Here is a 22,869-nt window from a genome sequence, read left to right on the forward strand (position 1 = left end):
GGTGTTCAAGAAGCTGGACAGACAGGCTCTCCCAGTGGCCACTGTGATTGGGAGTCCAGCGGGGGGGTGGGTTGGGATGCTAGAACTTGGAGGGTTGATTCTGCTTCCTGAACTTGGGTCATGACCTCAGCTTTGTCTTGGATGGAGGATATTGGGGGTGGGCAGTGGGTAGGAGATTGTTCTCATCTGGAGAGACTGGAAAATTCTCCAGGGCCCAGGAGGCTGGGAGACAGCCAGCTGGGTTGCACATGGAAGGGGGAGGAGAGCTGGACCCACCTCCTTCCTTCTCTCTTCTCTCCACCTCCCCCATTTTCTCTCCCCTGAGAGAGACAGCTGTGGGCCCTGGCAAGAACCCGGGTCTGGGAGTCGGGAGACCTGGTTTTTGGTCATGTCAGTTACATGCCATGTGACCCTAGACGGTCACTTCACCACTTGGGTCTCAGTTTCCTCATCCAGAAGATACCTAAGGTTACCTGAGACATTCTCCTCCTGTTACTGGGGCAGGAAGTTCTACTTAAAATCTGACTTTCATTCTTCCTGCTTCCATTGATCCTGTTTGCTTTCAGCCAGTCCCTGAGGATCCCTTTCTGAATCCTAGAGGGGAAGATCTTAGATCTCATCTCTTCTCAAAAAGAGGATAGAAATGGGGAGTGGGGGAGATTGTCATATGGCCATGGGTCAAGATGCAAGTAAAGAAAGTCCCTGATCAGAAATTGGCAGATCAAGTGCAGGTTAGACTTCAGTATGAATTTTCACAGCTGGAAATACTGGAAAGTCTTGGGGAGGTGCTCATTTCTTCCCCTGGGAAATCCTTGGGAAAGGACTCCTCTCTCAAATAATGAGCACTCTATCCCATTCACAGGGGAGTGGCCCACTGACCTCCCGGCCAAGAGATCTGGTGTAGATTAGGGTGTGTGTGTATGACTACTAAAGGAAAAGAATTAGATTTTGTTGCTGTACACCTGAAACTAACACAATATTGTAAATCAACTTTACTTCAATTAAAAAAAAAAGAAAATAAAAAATAATTAGATTTGGCTGAGCCTAAGCCATGGGCCACGTGCCTCCCTTACCCAGCCCAAGTGCAGTACATGTTACCCAGTGCAGCAGATACTCTTCAGCCTGTTGTACAGAAGAAACCGTTCCAGAGAAACAAAGACCTTCCCAAGGTTTTGCCACTGCAAATGGCAGGACAGGAGTTTGACCTCAGTGCGCATGACTCCAGAGTCCTGTTCTCATCAAGATCTTCACAGCAGCAGTTCACTGTTCTCTCACCAGGTCTGGTTTCCCACCAGGGGTCTGCCTCTTGGAACAGACTGTCTGGTACCAGCCCTTGTCCAGACGCAGGTGCTGCTGGAGGATGGATTCCTCCAGGGCACCAAAATGTGTGCCCACATTTCTACTCACACGGGTAGGTGGCGAGGAAAGTCACTTTCTCTGTCTTTTCTGGTCACAGCCAGGTTTCCCTGAGGCAAGAATTGTGGTTACGTGTGAGCCACCGCTGGGATTGAATTTCAGCCACTCAGTTGCATGGCTCTGCCTGGCTGGGCTCAAGCCCCATCGAGCCCATGTAGAGACAAGCCTAAGAGGGGGTTAGGCTGGATGCAGGTGCCGATGCTGAGACTGTCTCTCAGCTCGGGGATGCAAGGTCTGAGGAAAGCAAAGGGAGGTCCTAGGTCTGCCCAGGCGTTGCCTAGATCTGTCCCCAGAGGCATTCTCAGATCCTTCACCCCCACTAAGGAACGTGGGACAGCATTCCCAAGGCCTAAAATAGTGCCTGATCCATAGCAGACATTCAGTTAGTATTTGTTTAATGAAATGAATAAACTGAGGTCTCTTTCTCCCCAGACTCCTCAGACATCTTGTTCTGTCCCCTTCAGTCTTGCATCCCTGCCTGGGGCATGTCTCTTACTGAGGGACCTTGCCACCCACATCCCCCAGGTCTTCTTGTCCCGTCTCTCCAATAGATGGGTCTGTGCGGAGGGACCAGAATTCTACCTTTAGGTCCTCAAGGATTTGGGGAGGAGGGTTTTTGTTTGGGGGGGGAGGGTTGTTTGTTTTTGTGTGTGTGTGTGTGAGCGTCTCGAGTCCTTCGGAACCAAGTTCACAGCACTGTGAGTGGAAGCCCAGGCAGTGGAAGCCTTGGCAGTGGTGAGTGGGGCAGTTGGGGCATCCACTAGAGGGCAGTCCAAAATTTCCATACAAGACGGACTTGGGTGAGTCTAGATGGATGGACATGGACCTGCCTTGAGGCTGCATTTGCATTGCAGGCACCCCACTTTACTTGGGATATTTCGGAGGTGCTGTTGGAGATTGTGTATATCAAAGCCCCTGACAAGCTATCCTTGATGCCATCACTGGTATCCAGGGGAGAGAATCCACGAGTCTGGCTGTCCTGCCCACAGTCTGTGCCATGGCCTTTGCCTGGAATCCCAGGAGGGAGGAGGGAGAGGGAAAGAGAGCCTGGGAAAGAAGAGGCAAGCAGAGGCCCTGGAACTGTGGAGGGGGGTGTCATTGGTATTCTGGGCTCTGAGGAGTCCCCAGCGGCTGGGCAGCACTCAAGGCCCACCCCCTGGCACCAGGCTGTGCATTCATCAGCGACAGCTCTGGCCAGTGGGCCCTCTGGGCTCCCAGCAACGCCTGCATTTTGCACATTGGTTTGCATGACCAGTAATGACCGTTCACAGTGCCACATTCCCCCCTCCATGTCTAGAGAGTTCCCTGCTTTGCTTAACCCATGAATCTGCTGCCTAACCTCCATCCCTCCCGCTGCAAAGTCAGCTCCTCCTCTGTGCAGGGAGTGGGAGCACCAAGAAGACAAAACCCAATCAGAGCTTCCTCCAGGGAGGTGGCTAAGGTCATTTGCACCTCATCCTGCCTCCATAAAAGAGACTCCCTCCCCCATTTATACGTGCGTGTGATGTCTCTCCAGGAGCAAAGCCTCCCACCCATTCTCCCTTCATCCTTTTCCCTACTGTCTGAGTCCCTCCTCCTCTCCCCTTGACCAACGGGAAGTCCTTCCGACTGTCTAACTCCCATCCCTCCGGCTGCAACATCATCCTCTAGCTCGGCGAGCCCTCCCTCCCTCCCTACTCCAAGTCTTCAGCTTCTCATCCCCAGGACGCTGTCCTACTTCTCTCGTCCTTGCTCTTGCGGCTGCCGCCGCCGGGAACCGACGCAGAGAAGGCAGCGGGTCCCGTGATCTTCCCGAGCCCCCCGCGTTCCCAGTCCGAGGGCGGGGGCAGCCTCGAGGAAGGGCGGGGCGGGGGGGAAAGAAAGGGGGTTTTGTGCGGCGCCCGGCCGCCCGGCGCCCTCTTTCGAGCGTCCTGCGGGCCCAGCCTCTGCTCGCGCCCGCGCAGTCCCCGCCGCAGTCTCGGCTGCAGCTGCGGGAGCGAGCCGTGGACGCGGAGGAGACCTCCGGAGGAGGCAGCAAACTTCGCGGTGCCGCACCCCCACCCCGGTCCTCCGCCTCCCGCCGGTAGGTGAGTGCGACCGCATCCCAGCCGCCCAGACCTGGGAGGGAGAGAGAAGGGAGCGACCCCCGGCTGCCCTGTGGTCCGCACCCCCGACCCCTCAGGCCTTGCCTCGCGTGGCTCCGGCGCACGCAACCCGCCGACCCCTGACACCTCGGCGAGGTCCGCTGTCGGCCAGCCCGGAGCGCCTACGGCCCCTGCTGCCGTCCTGCCATCTCCAGCTCTGCCTCCCAGCTCTGCCGCTGGCACCCCCATTGCTGTTTGCAGCCTGACCCGCAGCCCCCTTGAGTCCGCGGGCTAATGGGAACGCCCCTCTGGGTCCTTGCGTCTTCCCTGCTGCGGGCTCCAGACCCAGCACCACCACCCGAGATTTCCGACCTTGTCCTGGGCAGGGCGGCGGCGGTTCGAGTCAGCCCCCGACTCTGTACCCACCGTGCAGGCAGCACCGCGGGAGGAGCCGCGGCCGGCCACCCTAGGGGTACCTGCCCGGAGCCCGCAGGACAGCAAACAGGAGCCGCTGTTGTGGGTGGTCCCGGCGCCGACTGGAGCTGGAATCCCAACTCTGCCACTTACTTGCTGTGTGACCTTGGGCAAGTTAGTTCACCTCCCTGAACCTCGGATTCCTCATCGATGTAATGCCTAATCAGTATTTTTCTCAAACTTGAGGTTGTACATGGGAAGCATTTAGTAAGAGGCCTGGCTCAGGTAGATGGTCAGGAACTGTCAGCTGGAATTCCAGTTACCACTCCTGCTTTCCTTCCTAGCCCTGCTGTTGGGCCGGGAACCCCCCTCCCCCCAGGTACTTCCATATCCCCTTCCTATCAGAATAGCTCTGCCCACTTGGTTCTAACAGGACCAAGATTTGCCATCAGTTTTGTTAGCACCATTCATATCTGCATTACTTCTATTCCAGATAATACCAGTGAGATCAAGGGACAATGACCTAACCCATAGATCCACTCCCAGTATTACCAGTGCCTGTGTTGTCATGGCTAACTTTGCTGTTGATAACAGCATCATCCACATGTCAGATTTTATACTAGGAGGAGTTACAATAGCTCAGCTGGCGATGTTGCTAATCATATTGTTAGTTGTGCTTCCAATAAATAGGACTATTTATATGGTTACCGCAATTACTCCTGCAGGCCCTGCTAAGGCCTCACTGATATTGTGTAGGTTCCTGTTGCCCCTCACACAGCCACTAAGGGGATAGCTGAAAGCTTCCCTCCTGCTGTGACTGAAGCTCTGGCCTCTTGTGCATCCCTGCTCACCCTGCTGAGTGCTGGAGCTCAGTTCCCATGGGGCCGACCTTGAACTGCCAGCTGGTGGGCATTCAGCATAAAGATGGTGGGCATTGGGCATGTGTGCATAAGTGCACGCACATGCATGCGTGCATGTACACACATGCATGCATGCGTGCACACACACACACACACACACACAGCTTGGTCTTGATTCTCTGTGCACTGGGTTTTTGAAGCCTGTGAGGGGATAGACACCCATGGTCAGACAGGAATGATAATGTAACAAGAGGGAAGTTTCCTGAACAGCTGGGGAAACTCAAGACAAGGGGAGAAATCCAGAGGCTGTAGCAGAGGGATGGTGTGGCATCAGGGAAAGGGACAGGAAGACTGCTGAGCTCTTGAGGATAGAGATGAAGTGGTGTGTCCTGCTCTGGAGGATGAGAAGATGGAGTGGAGGTGGGTGGGTGTGTGCTATGGAGACCAAGGCTTGGATCCTTGAGTCTGAGTCTGGTACCAGAGGAGGGGATGCCTGAGTTTTCTCAGGACTCCTAGCTATACCAGGAAGGGGCTGAGGCCCAAGCTTGGTGTGATTGGTGTGGGGTTGGGAGGTGTGCAGAACTCTCTGACTGTGAGAACCACACAATCAGGCCCACTCTCTTGGCCCCTCCGGTCAGTGACTCCAAATCTAGGAGGTGAGGGTGGGATACCCTCTATGATTCAGGGCATCCAGGTCCTCATCAGACTCAGACTTTCTCCTTTCATTCCCCCACTTACATAACAGAGGTGAAAGGCAGGGTCCAGGGTGTTGGTCACAGAGTGGCTCCAACTATATGGGTTTCTGGGCCGCCCATCAGAGAGCTGTGAGTAGCTCCAGATTCAGCCCAGGGCGAGGGGAGGGAAGGCGCCAGAAAGGGGTCTGGCTTAGGACCTGGCACAGCTCAAATGCATGGCAAACAGTCTCCCAAGCACTCGGCAGGCACTGGCTGTTCATGCCAAATGGTCCCCACTCCAACCCCAGAAAGCAGTCCTCTCAAGTGCCCCCATGCCAAGAGTTGGTCTCACACCCTCTGATTGGGCCCCATCAAGAACCCCCTCCCTCTCAAAGGTCGAAGAGAGGCCCTGGGCATCTGGCTTCTGCCATTCCTCCCCCACCTCTGACCTTGAGGGAATGATGCCCAGCCACAATGGGGGAAATGGATGTTACCGTGGTGGGGAGGCATCCTTAGGAGGATCTGGGATCCTTCAGAGGATCTGGGAGAAGAGGGAAATTTCCTATCAGCTCAGGCTCAGAAAAGGGCGGACATGTACAAAGGCAGAGCCTGAGTGGTCAGGGAAGATGGAAGTGGAACAATGGGCCTGAAGTGGGAATGAGTAGACAGTAGGAATAAGCCTGATGTCTAGGAAGCCTTGCCTGCAGTCTAACCTTCATCTCTCTTGCTGTACCATTGGCCTATTCCATGGCAGCCTTGGCTCTCCATGCTCTTTTGAGTCTAAGCCAACCATTAAAGATGACGTTGGCTCTGCAGCCTTCCTTCCTGAGGGCATACTGGCCTGGTGCCTGACTTGGTTTCACTGGGGACTCAGGTTCAATCCCTCTCTGGGCCCATTTCTCAATGTCCCACCCCCATCCCTCCATTATGAGAGTGTAAGAGCTTTGAGATCTTCAGAAGAATAGTTCAAGCTCTCAGAGCTTCTGATAGCCAAGGGCAGGAGGGAAATGGTCCCTTTCATTTATTCTCACACACCCCCCTTAGCCCACCCCCCAGCCTGGGGCTGGGGTGGGCGGAGGGAGAGGCTGGATGGAGGCCAGACTGGCAGAGACAGGGGCTTTGTCCCAGCTGGTTTCTGAGCCAGGAGATCCTGTGGGAAAGCCCGTGCCAGGCAGAAAGGAAAGGCTGGGAGGAAGGAGGGAGAAGGCAGCCAAGGATGAGGGGGTGGAGGATGCTGGGGGGTAAAGAGAAGAGTTTCCTTATAAGTAATGGTGCAGTGGGGGGAGTTCAATGAGGGGTTGGGCTGGAGAGATGTTGTTCATTGCCTGGGTTTAGTCTAGAAAGCCTTCCCAGAGGAGGCTAGGTGGGTATGGTACTCAGGGAGGAAGGGACAGGAAGGAAAGTTTGGGAGGAGGAAGGTTCAAAGAAGTCCGATACTGGGAGGGGCAGAGGAGACTCAAGCATAATAGCACCCACAATTCATGCTATATGCTGTAAGCATTTATTGAGCTCTTACTGTGTGCAGGTGCTATACATTTGTACAGGTTTTTTTGTTTGCTTGTTTTTTGTTTTTGTTTTGTTTTGTTTTAGGATAAAAAGCACTCTCAAAGCCCATAGCCTCATGACAACCTGTGAGGTGGTAGTAATGGTGCTCCTTTACAAGTAAGAAAACAAAGGCTTAAAGAGGGTAAGGAACTTGCCTTAAGTCACACAGTGAGTTGACGAGGACCCAGGTCTCAGTTCTGAATAAGAATCCCTTGGTGGGGGGACTTCCCTGGTGGCGCAGTGGTTAAGAATCCTCCTGCCAGTGCAGGGGACACGGGTTCGAGCCCTGGTCCGGGAAGATCCCACATGCTGCGGAACAACTAAGCCTGTGCGCCACAACTACTGAGCCTGCGCTCTAGAGGCTGTGCTCCACAAGAGAAGCCACTGCAATGAGAAGCCCGCGCACTGCAACCAAGAGTAGCCCCCGCTCGCCACGACTAGAGAAAGCCCACACGCAGCAACGAAGACCCAATGCAGCCAAACATAAATAAATAAATAAGAATCCCTTGGGGGGAGACAGAAGCAGTGTTAATTAATAGTGAGGTGGGGGCAGTGGGCTTCTGGAGTCAGGATATGTGTGACCCATGTGGACGTGGTAGGGAGTCAGAAGTCCATCCAGAGGTCTAACCCCATCTTTCCTCCTCCATTCCCTCCCTCATCCTGCAGCATGGCCCTACCATCTCTGCCCCTGCTGGCAACCCTGGCTCTGGCCTGTGTCCCTGCGGCCTTAGCTGATGCTCTGGAAGGAGACAGCTCAGGTAAGCAACCCCATTCAGGGTCACTGTCTCCTGCATCTCCCCTGTGGTAGGAAGGAGCCTCTTGTTCAGCCCTAACCAACCTCTGTCAGCCTTGAGGGACCCAGGGAGGAGACAGAATTGGGAGCACTGTGGGGGAGGATCAGGGCAGGGACACTTGAAAATAAGGGATGATTTGTGGGCCGCTGGTAGGGTGGCGGAATCTTGGGAGTAGGGCTGGGAAGGGACACTAGGTGCATGGCTGCCAGTCTCCAGGGTGGAGGATGGGAGACCCTTGGGGCACGATGAATGGGTCTGGGAGGCAGAACAGAGGTGGAATTGGGAGAAATCGTGAAAGTGACCGAAGGGAACAGACTGGGAAACTTTGAGGACAAGGCTGCAGGACCCAGGGGGTGAGGTTAGAAGACCCTGGGGTGGGGGCCAGGAATCCTGGGGTGGTACTGGGAGACTCTGGAGGTGAATTTGACTGGGAGACTTTGTGGACCGGTCTGTAGACCGTGAGGGGTGGGCCTGGGGGACCTAGAGGTGGGTTTGCAGGACTCAGCGGGCCCGAGCCCAGGTTCCTGGGGGCGGGGTTACGAAAACCCCCGGGCGAGGCCCGGGAATCCTAAGGCGGGGCGTCGGGATCCTGGGGCGGGGCTTGGAAACCCTGGGGCGGGTCGTGGCAGATCCACAGCACCAAGTTCCAGCCGGCCCCGCCCGCCCACAGAGGATCGGGCTTTCCGCGTGCGCATAGCGGGTGACGCGCCGCTGCAGGGCGTGCTGGGCGGCGCCCTCACCATCCCGTGCCACGTTCACTACCTGCGGCCGCCGCCAAGCCGCCGAGCCGCGCAGGGCTCCCCCCGGGTCAAGTGGACCTTCCTGTCCGGCGGCCGGGAGGCCGAGGTGCTAGTGGCGCGGGGGCTACGCGTCAAGGTGAGCGAGGCCTACCGGTTCCGCGTGGCATTGCCTGCCTACCCGGCGTCACTCACCGATGTCTCCCTGGTGCTGAGCGAGCTGCGGCCCAACGACTCGGGTATCTACCGCTGCGAGGTCCAGCACGGCATCGACGACAGCAGCGACGCCGTGGAGGTCAAGGTCAAAGGTGAGAGGGCAGAGATGGAGGTTCCCGGAGAGAGGGAGGGGAACCCACAGTCTGAAGCGGAAGCAAACACCTAGAAGGCACAGACTGAGTTGGAAAAGGAGTGCGTAGCTACAGGCCTCTGTTACCTCCTTTCTCTCTTCAGGTGGAGGAAGTTCTACCCACAGTCTAACTGAAGCCCCTCATGCTGTAGAGTGGGCGCAATTTGGACTTTACCCTTTGTATACAGGGGATTGACAAGGAGGGGAAGGGAAAGTCAGTGTGCTGGGTGATCCTGCCTCAGGATCCTCTCTGCCCCTCAGGGGTCGTCTTTCTCTACCGGGAGGGCTCTGCCCGCTATGCTTTCTCCTTCGCTGGGGCCCAGGAGGCCTGTGCCCGCATCGGAGCCCGAATCGCCACTCCGGAGCAGCTCTATGCCGCCTATCTTGGGGGCTATGAACAGTGTGATGCTGGCTGGTTGTCCGACCAGACCGTGAGGTGGGCTGGGGCTGGGGCTCAGGAGTTTCTAGCTGTTTCTGAGGAGGGCTGTGGCCTCTGGTTCTGCCAGGGGCTGCCCACTGCTGCCTCAGGCTGGCCATATAGGTCTCCCTGCCTCTGGCAGATGAAGCTGGTCTTTGGAGGGTGGGTTAGGACCCCGCCCTGGTGGGAGGTGTGCATTTCTGCAGAGCTAGGAGGACAACTGGCTGCACTGAAAAGCAGTGTGATTCAGGAGGGTCACCATGGGATGGCTCCCTGGTGAAGGCATTTGTACCCCTTCCCCAGGTATCCCATCCAGACTCCGCGAGAGGCCTGTTATGGAGACATGGATGGCTTCCCTGGGGTCCGGAACTATGGAGTGGTGGACCCGGATGACCTCTATGATGTCTACTGTTATGCTGAAGAACTAAACGGTGATTGGGGGTAGGGAGTTCCCAGGGGAAGAGCCCCCTCTCCAGTGCTGCCCATAGGTCCTCCTGGGCCTCTGCTGGATCTTATCATCCTTTATCATCCTATATTTAAGTGGGCAGCCAGTGGTAAGGAAACAGTCAGTGTCCCTCCCTCCAAACACTGTCATATAGACAAGTTCATGGCCAAAGCCTCAGACAGGTGGTAGGAGACTGAGTTTGACTCTGCTGTTACCTGCTGTGCATCTCTCTACGTTTTAGTATCTCTGAGCCTCAGTTTCCTTCTTGGCAGAATTAGGAAGTTGGGCCAGGTTCCCTCGAGCAGTATTATCCATCCTAAGGTTCTATCAAGACTTCGATCCTATAAAGTAGTGTGATGGACTGCATGTCGCAGATGAGGAGACTGAGGCCCAGAGAAGCTTGCCCAGAGTCTCTGTGGGAGCCCAGGGTGGAAGGAGCTCCCTTCCTGGTAACCCAGCCTCTTCTTCCTCCCCAGGAGAGCTGTTCCTGGGGGCCCCTCCAGACAAGCTGACATTGGAGGAGGCACGGGCGTACTGCCAGGAGCGGGGTGCTAAGATTGCAACCACGGGCCAGCTGTATGCAGCCTGGGATGGTGGCCTGGACCGCTGCAGCCCAGGCTGGCTGGCTGATGGCAGTGTGCGCTACCCCATCGTCACACCCAGCCAGCGCTGTGGTGGGGGCCTCCCTGGTGTCAAGACTCTCTTCCTCTTCCCCAACCAGACCGGCTTCCCCAACAAGCACAGCCGCTTCAATGTCTACTGCTTCCGAGGTGAGCCCGCCTCCCTGCAGAGGCTGAGACCAACCTCAGGGAGACAGAGTCGAGGCCTACGCTCTTACCCCAGCCCCGACCAGTTTCTCTTGGGTCTTTGCCATTTGCCTCAAGGAGCTTTGGGTGGTGCTCAGCTTGTCACTTAGGTTCTAATTCTGGTTGTGCCCTCTGACTTGGTCTGTGTGGCCTCAGGGAGGGCTCACCTCGCTGCATCTCCTCACCTGCCTCCACACCAGTAGTCCCTGCCTTGTCTCTTCCTGTTGCAAAGCTGCCTCTCCCTTATTGGGCTGCCAAATATGTCTCCATCTCTGGTCAGCTCATGAGCAGATCAGAGATGACTGACATCCTCTGAATCCAATGAATGATCTGCTCCAGTTAACCAAATACGCTTCAGAGGGGTTTCCAGAACCTTCAGCTTGAAGGTAACAGATTTTTACCACCAAATATTGAGGGACAGACATAATTCCCCGCACAGGGAGCAGGTCCTTAAAGACAGCTGGGTGTAGAGATGGCTTCCTGCCCACATCTTACATTGGGAGCTGGAGGGGAGGCAGTGCCTGCGACCCCCAGAGGCACAGGACCCAGGCCAAGGATGACTGACAATCAGGGAGGCATTGCCATGGAGTATTGGAGTCCCTGCCCCAACTGTGAGCCTGCAGTACTGGTACAAGGGCTGGAGGCAGAATTGGAAAGAGAAGACACAGCCTTCTAGGAGCCCTTAGTCTGAAGGAGGAAGACACAGTTTCTGCCACGGGAGCCCCCAGTCTGACCAAAGATGAAATGCTTCACCCCCAGCACAAGGAAAGACTGAGAGAAAAGCATTACTTCGCCTGGGACAGATCTCCAGATGCCTTTGGCCTGAGGCTGGGAGGGATGGGGAAGGGAAGTCCACAGGAAGACAGGTCCATCTGGAAAGACTTACTTGAACACAGATAATGGTGATGATGATAATAATTATAATAATAGTAGCTAACACTTCTAGCACTGATTATAATTATGTCCCAAGCACTGTTCTGGAAAGAAATTGAAGGAGGAACTGAATCGGGAGAAGAGGGGAAGGAAGAGGATGACTATGCTTGGGAGCAGGTGGAGGGCAGAGGCAGGCAAGGGCACAGGTTTGCTTGTCTGGTATGAGCAAGGCTCACTGAAGCAGGTGACGAAGGCAGGATGTGCTGTCCTGTCTTGTCTGGCTGAACACAGATGGCCCTCAGGGCTTTTCTTAGCCCAATTCCACCTTTGCTTCACTGGCCTTCTGCTCTTGGTTCCCTTCCCCCGGGACAAGGTAATTCATTCTAAAACTCTGGTTATTTGAAGAGAGCAGATCCTGGAAGGATGGGGTGGCCACTTGCCCTTTTGCCCCAACACCGAGATCATCAGGTGGTGATGGTTGAATGTCCTTCCTGTACTCTACCCTTCAGCTCTCCTGTGGTGATGGCAGCCTGTCCCCTTCCATTTCTAGAGTCTTAGGATGACTGGGATCCCTCACACCTTACCCTAAACCCAGGGTCCCAAGGTGCTGAGGCCATTCTGTCCATCCTTCTGCCTCCATCTCCTTACTCAAGGGATGACCTCTCTCCTGAGCCTTCCTTTACCATTCTGTCTAAAGTGGTACTTCCCATCTCCTTACTAAATTTAATTGTTCTTTACATGGTAACATTATATGTTTATTTGTTTCTCTGTATCTAGAATATGAATTCCCTTGAGGGCAGGAAGCTTGCTGTTTTGCTCTGCACTGTATCCTCAGTGCCCAGGAGAAAGCTCGGCATGACACATAGCGGGCACTTGATTAATGCTTGAGGAATGAGTGATGAAGCCCCGGGGTGCTCCCTGGGCCCCATGGGTGCTCCATAGGGAAGATGAGAGAGAATTAAGAGAATTCCATGGTCTCTGAGTCTAACCCAGAACCCTCACATGCAGGCCTGTGAGGGCAGAGCCACCGCTTTAACCTCCCCTTGACACTTTCCTCCTGCCACAGACTCTGCCCAGCCCTCTGCCATCCCTGAGGCCTCCAACCCAGCCTCTGACCTGGCCTCTGATGCACTGGAAGCCATTGTCACAGTGACGGAGACCCTGGAGGAACTGCAGCTGCCTCAGGAAGCTGTGGAGAGCGAGTCCCGGGGAGCCATCTACTCCATTCCCATTATGGAGGATGGAGCAGGTGGAAGCTCCACTCCAGAAGACCCAGCAGAGGCCCCTAGGACCCTCCTAGGTAACTCAAATCTCTTACCCTGGGGATGTCCGCACCTGGGAGAAGTTGGGGCAGAAGGGGCAAGCCCAGGTTGAGGCCGGGGTTGTCGCTGCCGTGATTCTGCCCTGTCCTCTCTCAGCAGCACGGTTGTGCAAGGCGCCTCTCCTGTTCCTCTCCCAACCTTTGCCTTTCCAGCAAATCCCACTCCCAAATAGCTGGGTCTGGAGATGCTTGGACTAAGGAGCTGCCCTCTGGGAAGGAGGGATCTCCTTTCTTTGGTCTCTCCTCCCCCTCACCTACCCAAAATAAACAGAGAATTTTAACAGACTGGGAGAGGGAGATGCAACCACCAGGTTTTCCTGGGCTAATGACAGCTCATAGAGCCTCCTCAAGTGTTGCCTCACTATTGCAGCTCCAGTTGAAACTCTTCTGGTGTGGAGCAAAGGCGATTCCTCCCCAGGGCAGGCTCTTCCCTCCGCCCCGAGGGCTCATCCTCCCCAGCCCCGCCTTTCTCCCCTTCCCCTTCCTTCTTCCTGTCCTCTGGTGGGTGCTGTCCCTGGTGCTGAATCATCTGTGCTTTGCCTAGAATTTGAAACCCAATCCATTGTACCTCCCCTGGGGTCCTCAGAAGAGGAAGGCAAGGTGTTGGAGGAAGAAGAGAAATACCAGGACGAAGAAGAGAAAGAAGAGGAAGACGAAGAGGAGGAGGTGGAGGACGAGGCCCTGTGGGCCTGGCCCAGTGAGCTCAGCAGCTTGGACCCAGAGGCCCCTCTCCCCACTGAGCTGGCTCCAGAGGAGTCACTCTCCCAGGCATCCCCACCAGTGAGGGCAGTCCTGCAGCCTGATGCATCACCACCTCCCTACGGAGAGCCAGAGGCTCCAAGGCCTCCAACGGTCCTTGGACCACCCACTGAGACCCTGCCCACTCCCAGGGAGGGGAACCTGGCATCCCCATCACCTTCCACTCCGGTTGGGGCAAGAGAGAGAGGGGAGGAGACTGGGGGTCCTGAGCTGTCTGGGGTCCCTCGAGGAGAGAGTGAGGAGACAGGGAGCTCCGAGGATGCCCCTTCCCTGCTTCCAGCCACACGGGTCCCTGAGGGTACCAGGGATCTGGAGACCCCTTCTGAAGAGAATTCTGGAAGAACTGTCCCAGCAGGGACTTCAGTGCATGCCCAGCCGGTGCTGCCCACTGACAGTGCCAGCCATGGTGGAGTGGCCGTGGCCCCCTCATCAGGTAACTTTGCCCAAGGCTCAACCTCCCTCTTTATCCTCCTCCTCTTTCTCCCCCTGCAGCTGTGGATCACCTGACCTATAGTCCTTTAACCCACCATTGCCCCAGACTCTCTTGTCCTTTGCCTTCATTCTCCTACCCACCTCTACCTGTGGGCTTCCAATCTTGGATACCCCACCTTGTGACTTCCATTCCAGCTCTCTGAGTCCTCACCCTGTAACCCCCAATGCCATGACTCCCACCCTGTGACCCTATCCCTGTTTCTGAAATCCACACTGTGACCCCCAGCCCTACCACCAAACACCTGGAACTTTTTCCTACCCTCGGCTCTCTACCTGTGACGCACATCTCACTGGCCCCACAGAGGACCCTCATGCCTTGTTCAGTGGGTGCCCTCATTGCCTTTTGCACCCTTCAAGGCCCAGGCCCATCCTCCACTGCTCCCTCCCCCTCCTGTGTGCCACCTCCCTTCAGCTGCCTCCCACTGGTATCAGGGAAGCCTGGGATCCCATGCCCACCCCTCAACCTTTGGGGTCTAGGAGAGCCCTATCCCCACAGAGCCTTAAGCAACTACTTCTGTGAAGTACTTTTTTCGACTGTTTCATGGAAACAAGCCTTGGAAATAAATCTCTATTAAACCGCTTTATAACCAAAACTCTGGCACCCTCTGTCTCCACCCCCAGCTGTTTGCCCCTTTCATTCCATGGAGTTGTGTCCTGGGTAGCTCTTTGATGGTTCTTTTGGTGCCACCTCTCTCTCTGTGTCTCTCCGTCTGTCTCTTTCTCCCCCTGGGTCTTTGTGTGTCTTTGTGCCTCTTCCTTTTCCATCTTCAGCCTGCACCCTTTCCTGTCCTAGCAGTCTAACAGCCCCTGCTGTTCCCTTGTCCTCTCCTCAGGCCTGTCTCCGCCCTCCTGACTGCTGAGATCCCAAATCTGACTGTACACTTTACCCCAGAGAAGTCTTTGTCTGTCAGTCTGCGGGAGTGCTGGGAGTTGAAGTCCCTCACTCCTGATCGAGAGAAACCTCTGCAGCCCAGAGTGTGTGTGCGTGCGTGTGTGTGTGTGTGTGTGTGTGTGTACATGTGTCCCTTTGTATTCATTTCTGATCCATCTTGATGGCTCCCATCTAGAGCCACACATACAGAGGACTGACAGAGAAAGTCCCTCTTAGCATGGAGGCCATTCCCTGGCATCCAGGTGCCCCAAGGCCCTGTTCCCCTCCCCCACATATCAGCAGGGGAATGGTATCTCGCTTTCATCCCACTGCCCATGGCCTCCCCCTCCTCCACTAACTCCTGCACTAATGACCACCCTCACCCACTATTTCACCCTTCCTGAACCCAAAGGATCTCAAAGTTCCTATTGCTGGAGAAGAAACAAATCAGGAGGGGAGGATGGAGAGTGTGGAGGGAGGGGGAATGGGGAGTTAGGTTCTGGGGTCTGAGAGAAAGAAGCCCTATCTATTTAGTGAAGGTTGAGCTTCCAAATGGAGATCTCTGGAGAAGGCTGGGACCCTCCTAGTCCCAGGACCATTCTCCTAGATGGCCCAGGGTGGGCTAGGGGGCTCTGCATCACACCTAGGCTCACTCATTTCAACTACTGGCTCCCTGCCCAGCTGGCCTTGGAGTTCAGCGCTGCGGGGTGAGGAGGGGCTTTGGTGGGAGAGGAGCACCATTGGAAGTATCTGCGGTGTCTTAGTTACCCCACCGGGGGATGAGTGAGAGGTCCTCCAGCCTGCTATTGCAGCAGTAAGGAAGGAAGAACCTTATGATTGTGTATAGTAGTTGATCCAAAAGGGGGCAGGTGGAAGACCAGAAAGTCTCAAGAGGAGTTCCTTCACCGCCAACACCCGCCCCCCACCATCCTGGTTCAGGTTCTGCCGCCCACAGCCAGGGGGAGGGACCTATGGCTTGGGTATGGCCCCAGGGACCAAGTTTGAGAGTCTTTGGCCCCCAGGGTTAGGGGGTTGGACAGAGAGGAGCAGAGAGGATCACGGGAGGAGCAGGAAAGTGTGAGGAAAGGAAAGGGGTTCAGGACTCCTATGCTCTGAAGGATCTGGTCCTTAAAGGGTTAAATAAAACACTGTCCCTCCTTGCTTTGCCCTAGGAGGTAGCAGTACCAGCTTGAAAGAAACTATTGGCAGAAGGGGTATTGACAGGGGGAGTGGTGTTGGAACAGCTGATTCATTTTACCCAAAACAGCTAGGTCATCCCAGCAAAATTCTTTGAATCACCTCCAGCTTCTCCTCCCCCCACCTCTGCTCTGATCCCCACCAGGCAGTGGGATCTTGGGCCAGAGTAAAGCACTGTGGGCATGGGCCTTGGCTGCTAGGAGTGGATGGCTTGGTCTGAGGGGTCCTGCCCAGGGCTGGGCTGAGAACCCTGACCTGCTCTGTCAGTCTGTGGGGCCATCATCTCCGGGTCATCCGGATCAGAAAGGAGTAGAATCTGACAGCCCCTTCAGCACCTAGGCCCAGTCTAAGGGCAGCCACCCAAGATCGTGAGAGAGAGTCCAGAAGAGAAGGCAGATGGCCTAGCCAGACGGAGCTGGATCTAGACAACAGATTGCAGGCCTTCAGAGTAGTGTGTTAGTCCAAGAAGACTGCCTGGAGGAGAAGGGGCCAGAAGGAAGGAACAAAATGGACTGAAGGGGTTTCTAGGCTGGGGAACCCGCAGGAGGCCCCAAGTGGAGGGGAAAAGGGGAGCCTGGTAAGGGGGGGAGAGTCCTGGGAGAAAAGAAGGGGAGGCAAAGAGGTTGGATGATGTTGAGAGAGTGTGTCGAGCCAGTGCTACAGGACAGTGGGAGCTGCTGCAGCTCCATTCCTGGGATGGGTTAGGGGGGGCGAGGGAGTAGGGCATAGAGTGAGGGAAGTGCATTGGATCTTCACTAACAGCTTCTGGGCCTGGCTCTGCCCAGTGGACAGCAGGAGGAATGGTTAGCTCCCTCCTAGACCACCACAGTATCAGGTCCCAGAAGCAGTAAATGGCAGGCCACACCTCACTGTTGCTATGGTGACTCTCCTCTCCTTCAGTTCCACCCAGCCCACCTAGACTACACAGAACTGTGCTAGGACCTGGCACAATGACAAGGGGTGGGGGACTAAACTCTAGGCCTAGAGAGGTAAAGTGACTGGCTCAGTGTTACCCGGCAGATCCAGGAGCTAGGTAAGAGTCCAGGACGCATGACTGACAGCCCAGTATCCTTCCCCTTAGGCCCTGAAGGCCTTCCTGGACACTCCTCTCGGCCCCTGTTAGACGTGGTCCACACTGGTGGGCATGACAATGACCAGCACTGGGCTGAGCCAGTGCTGAAGTGGGGGGCAGTGAGGAGGGAAAAACCCAGAACTCAGGTCTGGGCTGTGACCAGAGGCAGGCTCCAGGGAGAACATTTAGGGTGCTGTGATAGCCCCCAGGACCAGGGGGTCAGGGCTGGGACCCCTGAACCCTGTGCTGCAGAGGTGTGCTCCCCTGCCCCCCACCTCACTCCTCTCTCCCTCTCAGGTTACTGTGTCCGCAGCCCCTGCCACAATGGTGGGACGTGCTTGGAGGAGGAGGAGGGGGTCCGCTGCCTATGTTTGCCTGGCTATGGGGGGGACCTGTGCGATGTTGGTGAGTGTGCTGAGGGGCTGCGGTGGGGGGAGAGCTGAAGCCTAGACCCTGCCACAACGTGCTAGTTCCAGGGGGGTGGGGCGGGGCACTGGTTTTGGCCTTGCCATTAATGAATCTCCATTTGTTGTTGTTGTTGAATGCACCGGCGCAGGTTGCAGGATCTTAGTTCCCTGACCAGGGATTGAACCTGGGCCTCCTGCAGTGGAAGCGTGGGAGAAGAATCCCCATTTTATTTTATTTTTATTTTTTTAAAAATTATTTATTGGGGCTTCCCTGGTGGCGCAGTGGCAGAGCATCTGCCTGCCAATGCTGGGGACACGGGTTCGAGCCCTGGTCTGGGAGGATCCCACATGCCGTGAAGCAACTGGGCCCGTGAGCCACAACTACTGAGCCTGCGCGTCTGGAGCCTGTGCTCCGCAACAAGAGAGGCCGCGGCAGTGAGAGGCCCGCGCACCGCGATGAAGAGTGGCCCCCGCTTGCCACAGCTGGAGAAAGCCCTCGCGCAGAAACGAAGACCCAACACAGCCATAAATAAATAAATAAAACCCAAAAGGAAAAAAAAAAAAAAAAAAAAAAGCCTTCCCCTGAAAGCCATCAGGAATTCGGGCCTTTAAAAAAAATTATTTATTTATTTATGGCTGTGTTGGGTCTTCGTTTCTGTGCGAGGGCTTTCTCTAGTTGTGGCAAGTGGGGGCCACTCTTCATAACGGTGCACGGACCTCTCATTATCGCGGCCTCTCTTGTTGCGGAGCACAGGCTCCAGACGTGCCGGCTCAGTAATTGTGGCTCACGGGCCTAGTTACTCCGCGGCATGTGGGATCTTCCCAGACCAGGGCTCGAACCCGTGTCCCCTGCATTGGCAGGCAGATTCTCAACCACTGTGACACCAGGGAAGCCCAAGAATCCCCATTTTAGACAAATCACATAACTTCCCTGAGCCCTCCCCTCAATTTACTCATCTGTTAAGTGGAATCAAAAATGACTCTCTCAGGGAGTCTATGCTCCTGGAATTTGGCAGGCAGTCAGTACTTGTCAGTTTCCGTTCTCCTGGGAAGAGAGGAGGGTTCAGCTCTTCTTTAGGATGGAGGATTGCAGAGACCCAGGCCGGAACTCCAGCCTCACCCTGGTCTCTGTCGCTCAAGAGAAGGAAGGCATCAAGGCCCCCCTCCAACCAGGGCCCCTCCAGCTCCTAGCCGCTCCATCTCTACTCTCTCTTTGGCACCGCCCTCCTACACTTAGTCCCGCCCCCTCAGTCTGAGGTGGTGGGAGGAGCCCAGTCCCTGTCTGGGGACCCAGCCTCTCAGAGTTTCGGGGTCCTTCCGCCTAAGCTGCCTGCCCTTCTGTGTCCTAGGCCTCCGCTTCTGCAGCCCCGGCTGGGACGCCTTCCAGGGCGCCTGCTACAAGCACTTTTCTACACGAAGGAGCTGGGAGGAGGCGGAGAACAAGTGCCGGATGTACGGCGCGCACCTGGCCAGCATCAGCACGCCGGAGGAACAGGACTTCATCAACAGTGGGCTGGGGCCAGGGCGGGAGGCGACCCTCGTCACCTGTTCTCTCACTCACACATTCACTCACTCATCAACCAATCAATTAATGAGTGTGTTAATTAACTCCCTTATACATTAATTCAGGTACTCATTACTTGGTTTACCTCATTCATTCATTCATTCACTTTTCCTTCCTCCTTCCCTCCTTCCCACTCCACACGTGGGTAGTGGGGCTTCAGGCAGGGGAGGGCTGAGATTCGCTCAGGAAATACACCTGCATCAGCCTGGCGGTTGCTTGGGGGCTTATCTTTAGTCGCTCCCCACCTCCCTGGCTCTCCTGCCTCCGTCTACTCTCCCCGACTCTGACCTTGCTGAAAGTTTTTACTTTTCCCAGAGTTTCCCTTTTCTAGCCCTGGTGATATTTTTCTTCTTCCCTCACCCACCACGCCCCTGCCTTCCATCCCGCCCTTGTGCAGAGGTTGGAGGGATAAGGATACCGGGAAGCGCGGATTTGGGGTTGCGGGAAGGACTTCCCCCCGCGAGCACCCACAGACAGCCCGATGACAGGGAATGGCCGCCATCTGCTGGCAGCGAAGCTCACTGCACGCCTTCGTCTCCCCTGCGGTTCTTCCCCAGATCGATACCGGGAGTACCAGTGGATCGGGCTCAATGACAGGACCATCGAAGGCGATTTCCTGTGGTCAGATGGCGTCCCCCTGGTGAGAGGTTCCGGCCATCCCTCACGCTGTCTAGGTCGCTTCTTCGAAGCATTTCTGCCCTCTACCCGCAATAACCCCCATCCCTCCCTCTCCTTTTACTGGCCCCTTACCTTTCCCTCTTCCTGGCCCTCCTTCATTCCTTGTGTCCCCTTCTCTTCTCTTCTGGTTCCCATTATCCTTCCCCCCAAAGCCCCTGACATCTTCTTTCTCCTTCTGGGTCCCCTACTCCCCATCCCTCTAGCCTTCCCTCTCCTGGTGCCCCTCCCCCACCTCCTTCTCCTCAGGTCCTCCAGGTCCATTCCTCCCAGTGCTCCTGGGGCTGGAGCTCCTCACCACCTCCTCCATCCTCCCCCCACCCTCCCAGCTCTATGAGAACTGGAACCCTGGGCAGCCAGACAGCTACTTCCTGTCCGGAGAGAACTGCGTGGTTATGGTGTGGCACGATCAGGGACAATGGAGTGATGTGCCCTGCAACTACCACCTGTCCTACACCTGCAAGATGGGGCTGGGTGAGGGCAGGCGAGGGGGAGGAGGGGTGGGGGCTAGAGAACCCTGGAACTGATGTGTATGCAGAGGAGGGTGCAGAGCTACACAGAGAAATCAGAAATGTGTCCCAGGCCGTGGGCATGGGCGGGATAACAAATTAGACGGGTCCATTTGGAACCCCTACTCTTCATTATTTATTTATTTATTTATTTGGTCGCACCGGGTCTTAGTTGCGGCCGGTGGGCTCCTTAGTTGTGGCATGCGATCTCTTAGTTGCAGCATGCATGAGGGATCTAGTTCCCTGACCAGGGATCGAACCTGGGCCCCCTGCATTGGGAGCTCAGAGTCCCAACCACTGCGCCACCAGGGAAGTCCCTGGAACCCCTACTCTTTTTGTGTGTCAGGTTATGGCCTACTCCTCTCCTCCTTCATCCCAATTCTGGGAACTGTTACCCCCAGAGCCCGGCTCCCAGTTCCTGACTGTGTCCCCCCTGCAGTGTCCTGTGGCCCCCCACCAGAGCTGCCCCTGGCTCGAGTATTTGGCCGTCCACGGCTGCGCTATGAAGTAGACACAGTGCTTCGTTACCGGTGCCGGGAGGGGCTGGCCCAGCGCAACCTACCACTGATCCGCTGCCAGGAGAATGGTCGCTGGGAGCCCCCCCAGATCTCCTGTGTGCCCCGCAGGCCTGTGAGTGCCAGGAGGAGGCAGGTGGGGGGCACTAGCCAACACAACCCTGGGATCCAGTCCTAGCTCTGTCCATCACTGGCTGTGTGATCTTGGAGTTATCACTACCCCTCTCTGGGGCAAAGAGGAGGTGGGCTGAATGCTCCGGGGTCCCCTTCAGTGCTGCTGTCTGAGAATATGCAGCCACACTCTGGGCTCTTAAGGGCTGAGCCAGGGAAAGTGTTTTGATGAGGTCAGAGGTCAAGGAGCAAGAACACCAGAGGGCAGGCTCTGAGAAGACAGAGAAGGAGGAGGAGCCCAAGGGTGGAGGGTGAGTGTGTGTGTCTTTCCCAGGCTCGAGCTCTGCGCCCAATAAAAACCCCAGAAGGACGTCAGAGGAGGCTCCTGGGGAGCTGGAAGGCACGGTTGACCCCCCCTCCCAATCCAGCTCCAGGTCCCTAAGGGTCAAGGCCGCCAACACTGCCCTCTGCCCCCAACCCTCCCTCGAACCCATGCTTTTCCCATCACAGGGAGTGACAACGAGAGGGGTGGAGCTGAAGTCCAGGTGATAGTGCCTGAGGGGCTTCTGTGATATACCTGGGTAGCTCCAGCCCTGCCTTAGGCTCTCTCACCCCTATCCTGGGCATCAGGTTTTTCCCTCAGGGCCTTGAGTAGGTCCCTAAGTGCCTCAACTGCCCTCTCCTTGCCAGCCATCCTGTCCTCTCCATTCCCCTGGGGGGCACTGTGCCCACTCATTCTCGGTTTTCCAAGAGAATGGGTTCGCAGGATGGAGTACCTGTAAAACCAGCAGGAAATAAAGCTGCATTTGAGCCCAAACAAGTTTGATGCCTCTGTGTGTGTGAGAGAGAAAAGTGGAGTTGGGCCGGGCCTCACAGGATAAATAGACCTTCTGTGTTTATTAGTTTCTGAAGGTCAGAGAAGTCCTCAAGATGTCAGTGCCTGATATAAGAGTGCCTGCACAGAATAGCTGCCCAGTAAGTATTTATGGAATGAATAAGCCCACGGGGGTTGGGGAACAGCGTAAGGATATTTGGAAGAAGCTAGAGTGCCCAGAGTGTCCAGTCAAGCAGACCTGGAGAAGTTCAGTCTGGGGAGGAAGAGGGGCTGAGGGCCCAGAGAGGAAGGCAGAGAGGTGGGTGCTTTGGTGTCCCCATTCCGAGGTTCCAGAGGGGGATTCTCCCAGGGGGTGTGAGGGTGAAGGGAACCCAGAGGGTTAGGCTTCAAGAAGGCTTACTTTCAGCAGAAGAAGCAGAGATGCAGGAACAAGGAAACAAGGGCAGCGGAGAGACCCCCCCCCCCCCAGCCCGGCTGCAGGCAGGGATCTGGGGAACGGCCTGTGAGGCCCATAGGCTGTGGTCAGCAGAGGGCGCTGCGGCTGCAGGCGCGTCAGCCTGAGAGTGCCGTGTGCGCGTGCGTGAGTGGAGCCGAACGGGAGGAGTCCCAGGATACCGCCAGGGAGCGCTGGGGTCTGTCTTTCTGAGGAGCCCAGGGAAGGGAAGCGGGTTGCGGGCTGTGGGGCGGGAGGAAGGTAGGACTTCCGGCCAGGCTGAGCTGGCCCTGGGGTCTATGAGTCAGCGGAGATTGAGATGATGAGGTCACTCTCTTAATACTGGAGAGAGAATGATCAGCTGCGTGTGTGTGTGTGTGTGTGTGTGTGTGTGTGTGTGTGTGTACCTCATCGCAGTCCACTGAATTGTGCCTTCTTGTGCCTCCTGGTAAAGTGTTTTGTCAGCATGCTGTCTGCTTTTTTTTTTTTTTAACTTAGATATTCATTTTTTAAATTATTATTTATTTATTTATTTATTTTTGGCTGTGTTGGGTCTTCGTTTCTGTGCGAGGGCTCTCTCCAGTTGCGGCGAGCGGGGGCCACTCTTCATCGCGGTGCGCAGGCCTCTCACTATCGCGGCCTCTCTTGTTGCGGAGCACAGGCTCCAGATGCGCAGGCTCAGTAGTTGTGGCTCACGGGCCTAGTTGCTCCGTGGCA

At 55.9% G+C, this 22,869-nt stretch overlaps 1 protein-coding gene across 9 annotated transcripts; it reads left to right on the forward strand.

Moving 5' to 3' along the window:
- The first annotated feature begins 3,311 nt into the window (after positions 1-3,311).
- On the forward strand, positions 3,312-21,693 carry BCAN (brevican). 9 transcript variants are annotated; one of them, XM_028163931.2, is made up of 15 exons: positions 3,312-3,482; positions 7,018-7,114; positions 7,639-7,730; positions 8,437-8,811; positions 9,111-9,285; positions 9,571-9,698; positions 10,189-10,482; positions 12,458-12,691; positions 13,257-13,904; positions 17,401-17,508; positions 18,860-19,018; positions 19,632-19,714; positions 20,079-20,223; positions 20,698-20,888; positions 21,219-21,693. In XM_028163931.2, exons 3-15 carry the CDS (start codon positions 7,640-7,642, stop codon positions 21,324-21,326), a joined length of 2,739 nt encoding a protein of 912 aa, XP_028019732.2. In that variant the 5' UTR covers positions 3,312-3,482; positions 7,018-7,114; position 7,639; the 3' UTR covers positions 21,327-21,693. The 9 variants fall into 9 exon arrangements, 8 of the variants coding, with proteins under 8 accessions (XP_028019732.2, XP_007171908.2, XP_028019733.2 ...); XM_007171846.3 differs by having other exon boundaries at positions 7,018-7,089; XM_028163932.2 differs by having other exon boundaries at positions 3,312-3,478.
- Positions 21,694-22,869: the final 1,176 nt, after the last annotated feature.

Source organism: Balaenoptera acutorostrata, chromosome 1, assembly GCF_949987535.1.
Source record: "Balaenoptera acutorostrata chromosome 1, mBalAcu1.1, whole genome shotgun sequence".
Lineage (NCBI taxonomy): Eukaryota > Metazoa > Chordata > Mammalia > Artiodactyla > Balaenopteridae > Balaenoptera > Balaenoptera acutorostrata.

What these genes read in the sequence shown, in the direction of transcription:
- BCAN (XM_028163929.2), top strand. An exon ending in TCTGGAAGGAGACAGCTCAG is followed by an intron (nt 7,731 to 8,436) that starts GTAAGCAACCCC and finishes GCCCGCCCACAG; the next exon opens with AGGATCGGGCTTTCCGCGTG. An exon ending in GGGGGACCTGTGCGATGTTG is followed by an intron (nt 17,509 to 18,859) that starts GTGAGTGTGCTG and finishes TCTGTGTCCTAG; the next exon opens with GCCTCCGCTTCTGCAGCCCC.